Source organism: Mobula birostris, chromosome 28, assembly GCF_030028105.1.
Source record: "Mobula birostris isolate sMobBir1 chromosome 28, sMobBir1.hap1, whole genome shotgun sequence".
Classification (NCBI taxonomy): Eukaryota; Metazoa; Chordata; class Chondrichthyes; order Myliobatiformes; family Myliobatidae; genus Mobula; species Mobula birostris.
In genome coordinates, this window is record NC_092397.1 from 9,686,271 (window position 1) to 9,702,547 (window position 16,277).

Here is a 16,277-nt window from a genome sequence, read left to right on the forward strand (position 1 = left end):
TGCACAAGTTTCTACAGATCTACAGTGGAGAACATTCTAACTGACTTCATCAGCGTCTGGTATGGGGGGGGAGCTGCTGCACAGGATCGAAGTAATCTGCAGAGAGTTGTGAACTCAGATCCATCATGGGCACCAGCCTCCGTAACTTACAGAACATCTTCAAGGAGCGATGCCTCAGAAAGGCGGCGTCCATCATTAAGGACTCCCACCACCCAGGACATGCCCTCTTCTCATTGTTACCATCAGGGAGGAGGTACAGGAGCCTGAAGGCACACACTCAATGATTCAGGAACAGCTTCTTCCCCTCTGCCATCCGATTTCTGAATGGACACTGAACCCATGAACACTACCTCACTCCTTTTTTATTTCTGTTTTTGCACTCCTTATTTAATTTAAATATTTTGTGTATGTATTGTAGTTCATATAGTTTTCTATTATTATGTATTGCATTTTACTGCCACGAAGACAACAAACTTCACAACTTATGCTGGTGATAGTAAACCTGATCCTGATTACCGTGGCTATAAGAACAGGTCAGACAGAGGCTGGGTGTGCTTAAAGCGGGTGACCCCTGATAAAGTCATAGAGAAATACAGCTCAGAAACAGGCCCTTCAGCCCATCTAGTCCATGCCAAAACCATTCAAACTGCCTACTCCCATCGAGGTACACCAGGCCCATAGTCCTCCATACCACTACCATCCACATACCTATTCAAAATTCTCTTAAATATTGAAATCGAACTTATGCTGGCAGCTCGTTCCACTCTCTCATGATCCTCTGAGTGAAGATGTTCCCCTTTCACCTTTAACCCATGACCCACCCATCCTCAGTAGAAAAAGCCTGCTTGCATTTACCCTATCTATACCCCTCATAATTTTGGATACCTCTGTCAAATCTCCTCTCAATCTTCTGTGCTCCAAGGGATAAAGTCCTAACCTGTTCAATCTTTGCTTATTACTCAGCTCCTCCAGACCTAGCAAATTTTCTCTGCACTCTTTCAACTTTGTTTACATCTTTCCTGTTGGTAGGTGACCAAAACTGCACACAATACTCCAAGCTAAGCCTCTTTAACATCTTATACAACTTAGCATAACACCCCGTCTCCAGTACTCCATACTTTGATTTACGAAGGCAACGTGCGAAAAGCTTTCTTCGTGACCCTATCTCCCTGTGACGCCACTTCCAGCGAATTATGGACCTGTATTCCCAGATACCCAAATTGTTTCTCTCTCTACAAGACACGAGTCAGTGGAGTGATGGACTCTTACCCTCTTGTCTGGATGAGCGCTCTTCCAACACACTAAAGCAAGTAATTTGACATCTATCAAGCCATTACGGGCAATTTAATTCATAACTCAATCACAACCATATGTATTCATTCCACCTCAAGCTTATCAAATGTGTAGTCCCTGCTGCCAAGAGCAAGAGCAACAGGTGCAGGGAAACGCAATCGCTTGCACGTTCCCTTCCCATCTTGACTTGGAAATAACGTTCGCTGGTCATTCGTAGTCTCTAGATCTAAATCCTGAACTCCATGTCCAGCAGTGTTCACCAGAAGGACTAGAGCGATCCACGAAGGCAGCTTTTCACCACTTTCAGATTCAAATGGTTCAATTTAATTTCAGAGAAAGTATCTTCTTCTTCTTCATGTGCCTTGCACGTTACATGCTTGGGCGATCATGGCACTCCACATGGAACGATCCCTCGCAGCATCAATGATATCTCGCACACTGTTAGTTCTTTCACAATGTCCATATATTTTCTTCTTTGCCTTCCTCTTCCGCATTTCCCAGGCATACGGCCTTGTAATGTAAGGCATTCTATTTCTCCCTTTCTGATGACATGGCACAGGAATTTAAGTTTCCTCTCATTTAATGTTCTCATTAAAGTTCTTCTTGTATGGACACGTTGGAGTACTGTCTGCTTGGTTACCCTATCTCTATATGATATTTTCAGCATTCTTCTAAGAAATCACATTTCTGTTGCTTCTAAGTTTCTTTGGAGAGGAAGTATACAACCTGAAATTTTTTACTCTTCACGGACATCCATGAAACAAGACACCTCATAGAATGAATGGTAGAAACATCAGAACCCCCAAGCCTCACACTCCCCTCCCATCACACAAGCAGCAGCAGAAACAGTGACCCTCCCCCTCCTCCCACTTCCACCAGCAAGGACACCAAACCCCAACCCCCCACCATGCAAGCAATAGCAAAGGCCCCCCCCCCCCCCGCCCCCGTGCGTCCTCCGGGCCGTTCCTGAAGATAGCGAGGTGCCAGGCCGCACGGCCGGTCCGAAAGCCCACTGCCTGCGAGGAACCACTAAGTCACGTGCTCCGACACAACCCCAACCACTTAGGAAGGCACAAGAGAAGAATAAGCTGCTTTGTGGGCGAACTGGGTCTGCAAACTCTGCTGGGCCATCTTGCCTAGCTCCTCCCCGAGGACTATTATGGGTGGATCATAAAAGTGGGCATGTAACTGCCCAGATTCCAGAAATATTGAAGTTAAAAATGTCAATGAATTAAGGGCTTATGTGGTGGGACCCTATTGAACTTTTTTTCTTAAATTCCACATGAACCACAACGCTGACCCTTGTGACCCCCTTCAAGTTATTGTGGGTGCACAGCAGCAGGTACCAGAGTAACTTAATGATCTGGTTGTGTTTTTTTTTTTTGCTTTTGTGTTTTTAATTGCCTTCTAGTGTGCACTGAAGGAGAAGGAACGTGTTAGCGCCTGGCAAGAACAAAGTGCCCAGAGAATCGTGCACCTCGAAGCACAGCTGAAGAGGCTGGAGCAACAGTTAGCAGGAAGTCAGAGGTCAAGGGAGGAGATAAAAGGTAGGGCTCGGTTTTATTCCGTTGCTATTGTTGTGTCCTGACGTATGATCTCCAGTAAAGGGGATGAAAGTCAGTAACGATTACTTCGGGTGTATAGCACTGTGTTCTCAACTCCGAAGGCCGATAATAGTTCCTTTCAATTGAGTAGTATAATAGTTTCATAGTATAGAGCTCGAGTTGTTATTTAGACCATAAGATATAGGAAATAAGAGAGAATCTGCAGATGCTGGAAATCCAGAGCAATACACACAAAATGCTGGAGGAATTCACCCAGCCAGGCAGCATCTATAGAAAAGAGTACAGTGGACTTTTTAGGCCGAAGCCCCCGTTTCAGGACGTTTCAGCCCAAAACGTCGACTGTAATCTTTTCCATAGATGATGCCTGGCCTGCTGAGTTCCTCCAGTTTTGCGTGTGACACACGAGCTGAATTAGGCCAGTCAGTCCATTGAGACTGCTGCACCCAGATCCCACTCGACCCCATACACCGGCCTTCTCGCCATATCCTTTGATGCCCTGACCAATCAGGAAACTGTCAAATCCCACCTTAAATATACCGCAGTCTGTGGCAGAGCATTCCACAGTAAAAAAAAATTTCCTCCTTACCTCTGTTCTAAAAGGGTCACCCCTCAATTTTGAGGCTAGTTCTGGATACCCCCACTGCAGGGGACATTTCTCCCCACATCCACCCTCTCTAGTCCTTTAAACGTTCGGTAGGTTGCAATGAGATTCCCACCCCCTCCCCCGCATTCTTCGAAATTCTGGTGAGTACAGGCCCCAAGCTGCCAAACGGTCCTCATATGTTAATCCCTTCGTTCTCGGAATCACTGATGCAAAGTCTTTTTTGTGCTCCGACAGGGTGGATTTTATGAATAGCATTTTACTTTCCTGGCCTCTTATAACCTCTGTCAGATCTCTGGCGCTCCAGCGAGAACTGCCCAAGTTTATCCAGCCTCTCGTCCAATTGATGGAAAAGTAGAAAAGTGGTGGTGATTTTGTTCTTCCCTGCTGTTGGATAGCTGTGTTTTCTTAAAACTAGTGAAACACACTGGTTTCCTCGGCTGCGTAAGTCGAGGGAAGACACTCTCTTTCTTCTAAAATCTTTTTTATTACTTTTCCAAAATTATAAACAGAGTAACAATATTGATACAGAGAGATTGGAATAATCTTATTGTTGCATGTACAAAAAAGATTTCAAATAATACAGGTATAATAGACTTCCAAACTCTTAATATAATTAATCATAGAGAAAAAAGAAATAAAAAGAAAAAAAATACAAAGAAAAACCCAAAAAAAAGCAAACGGAACAAAACAAGGCTAGACCAATATCTTAAATCGAACACATTCAGTAACGCCGTCAACTCCGCTCCTCTATAAAGACACTCTCAAGTCCCGCCAAACTCGTGAGATTGAGACGGCTCGTCCCACCACAAACCCCGGTTTGTGTGGATGCAGTGTAATTTGCGACCCTGTTACAAATTAATGCCACGAAGTAACAGACAGTACACTGCACACGATCAAAGGAATTGTATTTGTGAATCTTAACTAAAGGGTTAGTAAAGAATAACAAAAAGAAAAGGGCCCATTCTAATTAAACAGTCAAATGTGCACAAGTTGGATCTCTGTCACTCACGCGCTGGGCCCTCAGTCAATGTGAAAGCACACACCACCTTCCGAAGGTCGCTCGCAATCCATCCTGAACTAACGGGTCTCCCACCAGACCGATTCTCCCCAGTGTCTCCTCTCTCCATCTCTCCAAGGCCAACTTTGTTGTCCCTCACCAAGAAAAAGCTCCCGCTAATTGGACGGCACACATTCCTCATCATCCCTCATCTTCAACAGTAACCCGAACAGGCTGAAAGCAGAACAGACTGCTCTTACAGAGCTGCTAAGCGAAATACCTACAGCATAACAGTAAAGATGTGAACCAGGGCATTACACTAGGACAGCAAGGTAGAATAGCAGTTAGGTTAACGCTATTACGTTGCTGGTGACCCAGGTTCAATTCCCGCTGCTGTCTGTAAGAATCTCGTCCGTTCTCCCTGTAAGCGAGTGCTGCAGTTTCCTCCCACAGTCCAAAGACCTATTCGGGTTAGTAGGTTAATTGGACATGGGTGTATTTGGGCAGTGCAGGCTTGTGGGCCAGAAGGGCCTGTTTACTGTGTTGGTATCTCTAAATAAAATAAAATAATTTTAAAAAATAGAATTACTGTAAATACTCAGTGAGTCAGGCAGCATCTGTGGTGTCTTTTAATAAAATCCAGGGCGCATAAACAAGGGGAAACAGCACAGAATCAGTCCTTTCAAGCAAGCCCCGATTTAGTCCTAGCCCAATCACAGGACTATTTACGATGACCAATTAACCTTCCAGCTGGAAACAAGAGAAAAGATACAGGTGCTGGAAATCCAAGCAACACACATCTATGGGAAAAAAAAGTACAGTTGGCAGGATTGGAGAAAAAAAGCTGAGGGCTAGATTTAAAAGGTGGAGGGAGGAGGAGAAGGGGAGAGAGAAACACAAGGTGATAGGTGAAGCTGGGAGGGGGAGGGAGTGAAGTAAAGAGCTGGGAAGTGGATTGGGGAAAGAGATACAGGGCTGGAGAAGGGGGAGTCTGATAGGTGGGGAAAGAAGGCCGTGGAAGAAAGAAAAGTTGGGGGGGGGAGCACCAGAGGGAGACGATGGGTGGACAAAGAGACAAGGTGAGAAAGGATAAAGGAAAGGTGAAGGGGGGGGGCATTATTGGATGTTTGAGAAATCGATGTTCATGCCATCAGGTTGGAGGCTACCCAGAGGGAATACAAGGTGTTGCTCCTCCAGCCTGAGTGTGGCCTCATCACGACAGTGGAGGAGGCCATAGATTGACATATGGGAATGGGAAGTGGAGTTAAGATGGTTGGCCAATGGGAGATCCCGCTTACTCTGGCAGACGGAGTGTTGATGCTCGGTGAAGCGGTCTCCCAATCTACATCGGGTCTCAGTGATATACAGGAGGCCACACCGGGAGCACCAGACACAGTATACGACCCCCAACAGACTCACAGGTGAAGTGTCGCCTCACCTGGAAGGACTGTTTGCGGCCCTGAATGGCCGTGAGGGAGGGAGGAGGTGTGGGGGCAGGTGTAGCACAGTGCGTATCCAGGATTGCTGTGCTCTGGAAGACCAAATTGGACCTAACCAAATCAGTCATTAAGACGTTTCCATTGTATAATGTGACACTGGGTGTTACATTTTTTCTAACTCAGCACTGTAAATGAAAAATGTTATTCCAGCTTCAGCAAATTTTAATTTCGTATTTCAGCTGAAAACCTGGCTCTGGTGTCCCAGCTTGAAGACCTGCAAGAGAAGTTGCGCCTCCAGAGCAGGGCAGACCCGGAGAGCGTGGACCCATCCTCGCACGACTCGAATAGAAGTGATGCAGGCGTGATCGGCAAATCCGACCACGATGAAGAGCCCAAGACTTATCAGTCAGAGGGTGAAAAGCCCGACGATGCGGAGACAGTACTGAGATCGCAGCTGGAAGCCGCAGAGGAAGCATTGGACTCGATGGAAAGTAGCCAACTCGGAAAGGTGGGGCAGAGGGACGACTTGGACCCAGGCCCTGGGGGCGACGAGGAGGATGATCACACTACGGGCCCGGCAGTGAGCTTGGGAACTGAACCGTATGGAAAACCAGAAGAATCCCAAGTTTTGGGGAAAACAGCGAAAGCACTCCGGAGTTCTGAAGAGGAAATGGAGACCAGACTCCCGGCGCTCAAGGTCGAAGCAAAGAAGGAATTGGGAGCCAGTGCCGCAGAAACCACGGTGGTGCCTGAAGAAAAGGCCGAGGGGGTCGACAGACCTGACAAGCCAGATACCAGGTACGCACGTCTTGGAGAAATTGAACTAAAACTGGAGGAAGTGGAAGGGAAAAATCAGGTGCTGCAGTGCGAGTTGGATAACGTGAGGCGAGAACTCGAAAGCAAAGTGGCCGAGGGCTGGAAGGATCGGCAAACTGTGGCAGAGCTGAGAAGGAAACTAAAGCAGGCTGCGAAGAGGTGCGCCGCAGAAGCCGAGCGCTCAAGCGCGCTGGGTGCCCGTCAGGCGGAGCAGATCGGTACGCTGGAAAAGGAGCTGGAGCAAGAGAGAGCCCTTGTGGTGAAGTTGCAGGAGGCCGCTAAGATGTTGGAGGACAAACGCAGTAAAGCCTCCCGACTGTCGCGATCCGGCGGTGGTCACGTGGGATCGAGTGACGAAATTGAGATCCTGCAGAATGCTGCATCCAAGAAAATGCAGCAGCTCCAGCAACAAATTGTAGATCTTAAGTGTGAAGAGGTTTGCATTGAGGAGATCATGAAGGCCAACAATGAAAACAGAGACGCACTGGAGCCTCTCAAGCAGAGAGACGCTCAAAGCCTTGAGCTCAGTCAGCTATCTTCAGATTCCTCAAATCACTCGAGTGATGATCCAAGTGGAACGACGGAACGTAAGCTCGACGAGGAGAATCTTGGCTTCACGGGAATCACGAAGGGAGGTGACAAAAGTCGAGAACTTTTCCTGGAATGCCTGAGGAGCCAGGTGCTTGAACAGTCTGGGTTTAGCAATCAGTTGAAAGAGCTTCAGAAGCACTTGGCTGAACTGCAGCAAAAATGCGAAGCGTTGACCAGAGAGAAGGAGGAAGCAGGGGAAGCCAAACGACGGGCCCAGGACATGTTTGATAACCTACAGTCCAGGATCCACAGTGAGACCCAGCAGTTAACAGTTGCCCTGGAAGCCCAAAGCAAGAACATCGAGGATCTTCTCCTGAGCCTGGAGGAGAAGGACGGCATTATTCAGGTCCTAAACAGACGTTTGCGGGGTGCTCTAAAAACTTTGGCGTGCATTAATCAGGAAAACCGAGACCTGAAGGCTATCTTGAAGACTGTCACGGTGACGTCTGACGGAAATCGTGCGAGCCCCCCCGAAGAGGCTGTGCTGGAACAGAGCCGCGGACGGGTTCCCCAAGCTAACCAAGGTGCGCGTGAAAATAGCAGCCCGTCGTCGATGGCTTCCTCAGCGCATGGTGCTGAAGAGAACGCGCAGGAATCGGAGCCGGGAAGGGTGCAACGATTGGAGCCCGGGCACCGTGAAAATGCTTTTGATGATCCGCTGCTTCTGCCCCGGGAACAGGTAACTGAAGCGTCCTGCTATAATGAACATGACAAAGCAAAGGTGCCCTTGCTGAATAGTCCCGCCGCGCAAAACGTACCGGGGACAGATGAGGTTGTTGAAAAGCAGCTGCCGGGTGAAGAAACCATCCACTTCAGAAATGTGCTTTCTGACAATGCGCTTGTAGCAGGCGAGCCAAAGGCAGACTCCGTTCCCCGAGGGGCGCAGGGGACGGCCTCCCCGCTTGACTCTGAACGGCAGGCTGTTGCCCAAGTGAAGCAGGGCGCTCAGATCCAAAGGCAGCTTGGTCGTGAAGGGTCTGGCAGTGGCGATGCCGTGAAGGACGGCCAACACATCAGATGTCCGGACGGCTTGCAGGTAAATGTCGGTGAGCGGGGAAAGGGGATGACAGTCCTTTGTGACAAGGAGACCCAATCCGAAAATGAACCACCGATAGAGAGGGCCACAGGAAGTGCTGACACCCGGACAAATACCCCTGGTTTAGAAGAAGAGAAGTCAGCGGGAGAGCTTACTGAAGAAGTGGAAGGTGTGAATCACCGATTGAACAAAGAAAGAAGTCAGGGAGTGGTTGACACTCTGAATGAGCGGTTGAGCTGTCTAGATGAAAAATGCAGAGTACTGGAGCGAGAAAAGGAGTGGCTGAGTTTGGAAGTTGGAAGGCTGCAGGAGGTAGCCAGTGGCTTGCAGCATGAGAAAGATGGCTTGATGGCCGCGATCCAGTCCGGCGAGGCCCTGCGTGAAGTGAGCACCGACGAGCAGAGCCGTCTCCGGGAGGAGCTGGCGGCGTTGCAGGAGTGGAAGCAGCGAGTTTTGGAAGATGCCGCTACCTCGGAAGTTCAGGAAGCGAGCGGCCAGGTGGAACTGCGCTCCTTGCGGGGCTCTCTGCTGGAATGGCAAAGCCACGCTGAGACGCTGGCAGGAGAATGCAGGTCCTTGAAGGATACAGCTGAAAATGCAGAGCTTTCGCAAAGACACCTTCAGCAGAAATTGCAGCAAGCCCTTTCTGAAAAGGCTGTTCTGCAGAACCAGGTAGGTAGAGTGTTTCTTAACTTCTTATTTCAGAACCAGGGTTAATATCACTGGCATATGTTGTGAAATTTGTTAACTTTGCCGCAGCAGTATTGTGCAATGCATGATAAGTGTAGAAGAAATTCTGAATTGCAGTAAGTATATAAATATAAATAAATAAATAAATAAATAAATATATATATATATATACACACACACACACACACACACACACACACACACACACACATACATACACATATATATACATACACACACACACACACACACACACACACGTGTAACATCTGAGACCCCAACTGACTCCCGTTGCCTAGGGTGAATAGCTGTTGACCCCGCCAAACAGTGCAAATGCTTTGGTGCGGATACGGTGTGAGGCACCCAAATATCAGCCACGACACAAATATCAAACACCGTACAAGGTGCGAGTACAGAAATACACTTTATAGTAATAATTGGTGACGGGTTAGCAGAAACAACTAAAAGAAAAGGCGCCACATAAGTAACTTAACAGTCTTGTGCACATAATATTTTAATACGTTGGAGCTCAGGCCTCCGATGCCATCCACAACGTCCTTCCGAGACTCCAGACATCATCCGAACCCCCAAGGCCCGGTATCTGGGCACGTGGCCAAGTGGTTAAGGCGTTCGACTAGCGATCTGAAGGTCGTGAGTTCGAGCCCCAGCCGAGGTAACGTGTTGTGTCCTTGAGCAAGGCACTTAATCACACGTTGCTCTGCGGCGACACTGGTGCCAAGCTGTATGGGTCCTAATGCCCTTCCCTTGGACAACATTGGTGTCATGGAGAGGGGAGACTTGCAGCATGGGCAGCTGCTGGTCTTCCATACAACCTTGCCCAGTCCTGCGCCCTGGAGAGTGAAGACTTTCCAGGCACAGATCCATGGTCTCCCAAGACTAACGGATGCCTATTGTAATTCATTGTTTTCTTATGGCTGCCCACAAGAAAATTAATCTCAAGGTAGGATATGGTGAGATATACGTACTCTGCTAAATTTACTTCGAACTTGGTAAAACAGGGCTGTGCTGTTACACCTTTATAAGGCACTAATTACTCCACGGGTTTCCAACCTGGAGGTCTAAAGACCTCTTGGTTAATGGTAGGTCTCCATTGCATAAAAAACATTGGGAACCCCTCATTTAGTCCACGACGGGAATATTATTTCCAACCCTGGTCGCAACACATGAGGAAGAATATGAAAGAACTTGAAAGAATAGGTTCAAGGACTTTCCAAGGATGAGAGTCTAACTCCAGGGAGTAAACTGTAGAAGCTGGAGTCCTTGGAGCAAAGAAGGTGAGAGGAGATTTGACATAGGTATCAAGCTCAAGTTTAATTATCACTCAAACATACGTGGTCGTAGTCGAATGAAACAGCGTTTCTTCAGGACCAAGGTACAAAACGCATTACCGCCAGCACACTGCACATAGCACATATGGTTATGGTTTCGGAAAAGCATACAGTCACAAAGAAAAAGTGTTGCCCAAGTCCCTGAATGTCCGACTCGTTCTTTCACCGAGCGAGCACCAGAGGGCAGCACTGGGAGGGGCCTGAACGGATCCCGGCGTGCCCGCAGAGGCCTCTCCCACACTGTCTTGCCAGCTTCTCCCCTAAACGCATGTAACAGGTGACCCCCGCGAGGTTGGCCAAATCCTCGCCACACCCGAGGCAGCACAGCTCCCCCACTGTGGGTCTCGGCAACGGGCCACTGCACCGGACTTGCAGTGTTCGACATCACCAACGTCCAACCGGGTCTTGTGATCACAATAACGGAGGAACTTCTTCAGCCAAAGGGTGGTGAATTTGTGGAATTCAGTGCCACGTGCAGCTGTGGAGGCCAGGTCATTGGGTGTATTGAAAGTAGAGATTGATAGGTTCTTGATTAGACATGGCATCAAAGGTTACGGAGAGAAGGCCGGGAACTGGGGTTGAGGAGGAGAAAAAAAACAGGATCAGCCATGATTGAATGGTGGAGCAGACTCGATGGGCCTACTCCAGGATTCTGCTCCTACGTCTTACGGTCTTATAACAACGTCCAAGTCAATGACTCGCACCGCACACCATCCCAACGGTACACAGCAAGTCCAGGCGACAATACAAGAACAGTACGCAATAAGTCCGGCTCCGTCGCTATTGAGCAACTCGCTGATGGGAGAGTCCTGCAGTTCCTGAGGTTCTTAGTATCTGGCAGTGACTTGCGGTCTTAAAAATAAAAGACGTACAAGATGAACAAATGCACCTTTGACTGGACCCAGAGTGGCAGCTGCATCCGAGCACACCGCCATCTTAGATGCCTATCTGAGTCTGTGAATGTTTTCAATAAGTAGAAAGAAGGCCTTCCTGTTAAAGAGCTGGAGATCTGATCAGAAGAGGCTAGGGGAGTTTGGAAAAGAATATAATATCTAAAGGCTGTGTCTGTAAAAGTGGTGAAAACTATCAGGGCTTTCTAGAGGAAACTGGCTAAGCACAGGCTGAAAACAAATAAACACAACTTTCGATGAACTTCCAGAAACTCTTAACCCTCACCCCGTTAACCTATGTTTCCTTTCTGAGATCTGTGCTGTATCAGGGCCATTGTTTTTAACTTTTGGGATTGGGTGTCAGTATAATGAACAATTCATTTGTATGTCTATCCACGGCCCCCTCTACTGTAAAGATGAAGCCACACTCAGGTTGGAGGAACAACACCTTATATTCCGTCTGGGTAGCCTCCAACCTGATGGCATGAACATCGACTTCTCTAACTTCCGCTAATGCCCCACCTCCCCCTCGTACCCCATCTGTTATTTATTTTTATACACACATTCTTTCTCTCTCTCTCCTTTTTCTCCCTCTGTCCCTCTGACTATACCCCTTGCCCATCCTCTGGGTTTCCCCCTCCCTGGGCCTCTTGTCCCATGATCCTGTCATATCCCTTTTGCCAATCACTTGTCCAGCTCTTGGCTCCATCCCTCCCCCTCCTGTCTTCTCCTATCATTTTGGATCTCCCTCTCCCTCTCCCACTTTCAAATCTCTTACTAGCTCTTCCTTCAGTTAGTCCTGACGAAGGGTCTTGGCCTGAAACGTCGACTGTACCTCTTCCTAGAGATGCTGCCTGGCCTGCTGCTTTGATGTGTGTTGCTTGAATTTCCAGCATCTGCAGAATTCCTCGTGTTTAAATTCATTTTTAGAAGTGGTTTATCACTAAATCAGAATTTCAATGCATGTACTTCAAGCCACTCCTGTTGCTCTGCTCTATTAATGGTCATGCATCAGAGTCAGGTTTAATATCACTGGCCTATGGCGTGAAATTTGTTGTCTTTGCGGCAGTAGAAAAATGCAATACATAATATTAAAGGAAAAAATGCGAATTGCAGTATGAATATGCATATAAAATAGTTAAATTAAATTAATTTGTTAAAAAAAACAGAAATATAAAAAGTAGTGAGGTAGTTCAGTGTCCATTCAGAAATCGGATGGCAGAGGGGAAGAAGCTGTTCCTGAATCGTTGAGTGTGTGTCTTCAGGTTCCTGTACCTCCTCCCTGATGGTAGCAATGAGAAGAGGGCATGCAGTAATGTGCAAAAGTCTCATATATAGCAAGGGTGCCTAAGGCTTTTGCACAGAACTGTATTTGTCAACGTGGAGCAGAGAGCGAGTTTGTAAATCTGGCAGGGGCAAACGATGTTGGTAATGGTGAGGGTGGGGTGCTGGGGGAAGGGTGTGGGACGGGCGGCAGAGAAGGAGTGCCAGGGATTGGTGGGGGTGGTGCGGGTGCAGACACACCCAGCCCTGAGGCACCAGACAAGGGCACCTGATTCTAAACAATTGGTTTATTGACCATTACAGAATGTCTCTCTGGTGCTTCCCACTCCCTTCCCCTTTTCCCAACCGTGATTCCCCTCTCCCAGACCCCTTCCCACTCTCAGTCCACTATAGAGACCCATATCAGAATCAGTTTATCATCACTCACATATGTCGTGAAATTTGTTTTTTTTGTGGCAGCAGTACAGTGCAATGCATAAAATTGTCATAGTACTGTGCAGAAGTCATGCCTGACTGTAGGTCACAAAGGCTCTGAGATGGTCCACATTCATCACTTGCTGAAATGCTTTTTGCAGGTGGAGCATCTACAGAATCTAGCAGCTGAGCTGAATAAAGAGAACAGTTACCTGCAGGGCCAGTTGAAGCAGTGGGAGAGTCCACCTACAGATAAAGAGGTGCCCATGGATTGTCGACAGCAGAGAGGCCTTCATGATGATCTCCTTCTAGCAAATATCCAACAGCAAGGTATCATAGACCATAGAATGGTACAGGCCCTTAGGCCTACATGTGTTTTTGTTATTTATTGAGCTACAGCGCGAATAGGCCCTTCCAGCCCTTCGAGCCACGCTGCCCAGCAATCCCCCGATTCCACTCTAGCCTAATCATGGGACAATTTACAATGGCTGTTTAACCTACCGACCGGTCAGTCTTTGGACTGTGGGAGGAAACGGGAGCACCCGAAGGAAACCCGCGCGGTCACGGGGAGAACGTACAAGCTCCTTACGGGCAGCGACGGGAACTGAACCCGGTTCGCCTGCACTGTAAACTGTCGTGCTAACCACCACGCTACCGCGCTGCGTCTTGCCGACCTTTTAACCTACTCCAAGATCAAAAGATCCCTTCCTTCCCCTGTAGCCTTCCATTTTTCTATCATCCATTTAAGAGTCTCTTCAATATCCCCAATATATCTATATCCCTGGCAGGGCATTCCCCACCACTCTCTGTTAAACCTCTGACATCCCTCCCCCTTTATACTTTCCTTTAAAATGATGCCCCCTCATATTAGCCATTTCCACCCTGGGAAAAAGTCACTGGCTGTCCACTCAATCCATGCCTCTTATCATCTTGGACACCTCTGTCGTCACCTCTCATCCTCCTTCGCTCCAAAGAGCAAAGCCCGAGCTCACTCGACCTATCCTCGTAAGAAATGCTCTCTGATCAAGGCAACATGCTGGTAAATTTCCTCTGCGCCCTCTCTAAAGCCTCCACATCCTTCCTATGATGAGGCATCCAGAACTGAGACCAATAAAACTCTGGTTAGACCACACTTGGGAGTATAGAGCTGCAACATTACCCTGCCGTTCTTGAACTCATTCCTCCTACTAATGAAGGCCAACACTCCAGGCACCTTCTTAACCACCCTATCAACTTGTGCAGCAACTTCAAGTGACCTATGGGCATGGGCCCCAAGATCCTTTTGTTCATCAACACTGCAAAGCGTCCTACCAGTAACCCCATACTCTCACAAATGGTGCTCAGTATCATCTGAATTAGCTTTACCAATCATTGACGATGAGCTAGAGAGAGATTGTGATGAAATATTTTAATTGAAACTTCGTTCAGAGATCAATGCCAGCATTTCAGAGAAAAGTGTCTTCTGTTAAGTCGTTTCTGATATAGAAGAGCACAATACAGGAGCAGGCCATTCGGCCCACAGTGTTATGCTGTACCAGCTAAAAAGCAAAAACACTCAAACACTAATCCTTCCTACCTACACGATGTCCATATCCCTCCATCTTCCTCACATCCGTGTACCTATCCAAATGTCTCTTAAAAGCCTGTAATGTTTTTGCCTCTACCACCATACCAGGCAGCACGTTCCAGACATCCACCACTCTCTGAGTAAAAAACTTACCTTTTGAACCTACCCCCCTCACCTTCAGTGCACGCCCTCTGGTATTAGACATTGTTTCCCAGGGTTGAAGATACTCCCTGTCCACTCTATCTATGCCTCTCATCATCTTGTAATCCTCTATCAGATCTCCCCTCAGTCTCCAGCGCTCCAGAGAAAACAACCCAAGTTTATCCAACCTCTCGTGATAGCACACACCCTCTAAACCAGGCAGCATCCCGGTGAACCTCTTCTGCACCCTCTCCAAAACCTCAACATCCTTCCCACACTGGGGTGACCAGAACTATGCACAATACTCCAGATATGGCCGAACCAGAATTTTATAAAGTTGCAACATAGATTCCTGACTTTTGAGCTCAATGCCTCGACTGAAAAAAGCATACGTTCTGTAAGCCACCTTAACCACCTTATCGACCTGCGTGGCCACTTTCAAGGAGCTGTGAACTTGGATCCCAGGATCTCTCTGTTCGGCAACAATGTAGAAGGGCACCTGTCGGCTGTAAGGTTGACATTCTGTTCCTAGTGTTTCTTGGCAGAAAACCAGCCGCCTCTGATGTAGGTTTTCCTTCTGTCCGGAATGTAAATAGTGAGAGAATCCTCACATCCTGTTTCACAGCCAAATCTGTTTTTACAGTCATTGAAGAGTACAGCCCTTCGGCCCATCTAGTCTGTGCCGAGCCATTTAAACTGCCTACTCCCGTCGACCTGCACCAGGACCACAGCCCTCCACACCCCTACCTATCCAAACTTACCTTAAACATACAGATTGAGCTTGCATGCACCACTTCTGCTGGCAGCTCGTTCCACCCGCTGAGTGAAGGAGTTTCCCCTCATGTTACATAGAAACATAGAAAGCCTACAGCACAGTACAGGCCCTTCGGCCCACGATGCTGTGCCAAACATGTACTGCACTTACTTTAGAAATTACCTAAGGTTACCCATACCCCTTGTTCAATCCCTTCCGACCTTTGTTCGTGACACTTCTCACGCTCTTAAACTTTTTGATGATTTTAAGTTCCCTGGCCCTCACCGCTTTATTTTCACCATGGATGTCCAGTCCTTATATACTTCCATCCCCCATCAGGAAGGTCTCAAAGCTCTACGCTTCTTTTTGGATTCCAGACCTAATCAGTTCCCCTCTACCACCACTCTGCTCTGTCTAGCGGAATTAGTCCTTACTCTTAATAATTTCTCCTTTGGCTCCTCCCACTTCCTCCAAACTAAAGGTGTAGCTATGGGCACCTGTATGGGTCCTAGCTATGCCTGCCTTTTTGTTGGGTTTGTGGAACAATCTATGTTCCGTGCCTATTCTGGTATCTGTCCCCCACTTTTCCTTCGCTACATCGACGACTGCATTGGCGCTGCTTCCTGCACGCATGCAGAACTCATTGACTTTATTAACTTTGCCTCCAACTTTCACCCTGCCCTCAAGTTTACCTGGTCCATTTCCGACACCTCCCTCCCCTTTCTAGATCTTTCTGTCTCTGTCTCTGTCTCTGGAGACAGCTTATCCACTGATGTCTACTATAAGCCTACTGACTCTCACAGCTATCTGGACTATTCCTCTTATCACCCTGTCTCTTGCAAAAACG

The 16,277-nt window shown here is 47.8% G+C and overlaps 1 protein-coding gene across 2 annotated transcripts in view; it reads left to right on the forward strand.

Annotated features, from left to right (window-relative positions):
- Positions 1-16,277, forward strand: part of LOC140188939 (uncharacterized) — a 103,828-nt gene that overhangs the window by 67,082 nt on the left and 20,469 nt on the right. For both annotated transcript variants that reach the window (XM_072245593.1, XM_072245594.1), the window contains 3 exons: positions 2,705-2,840; positions 6,138-9,013; positions 13,130-13,298. In XM_072245593.1, coding sequence (XP_072101694.1) covers positions 2,705-2,840; positions 6,138-9,013; positions 13,130-13,298 — 3,181 coding nt within the window. The remainder of the gene's footprint in view (positions 1-2,704; positions 2,841-6,137; positions 9,014-13,129; positions 13,299-16,277) is intronic.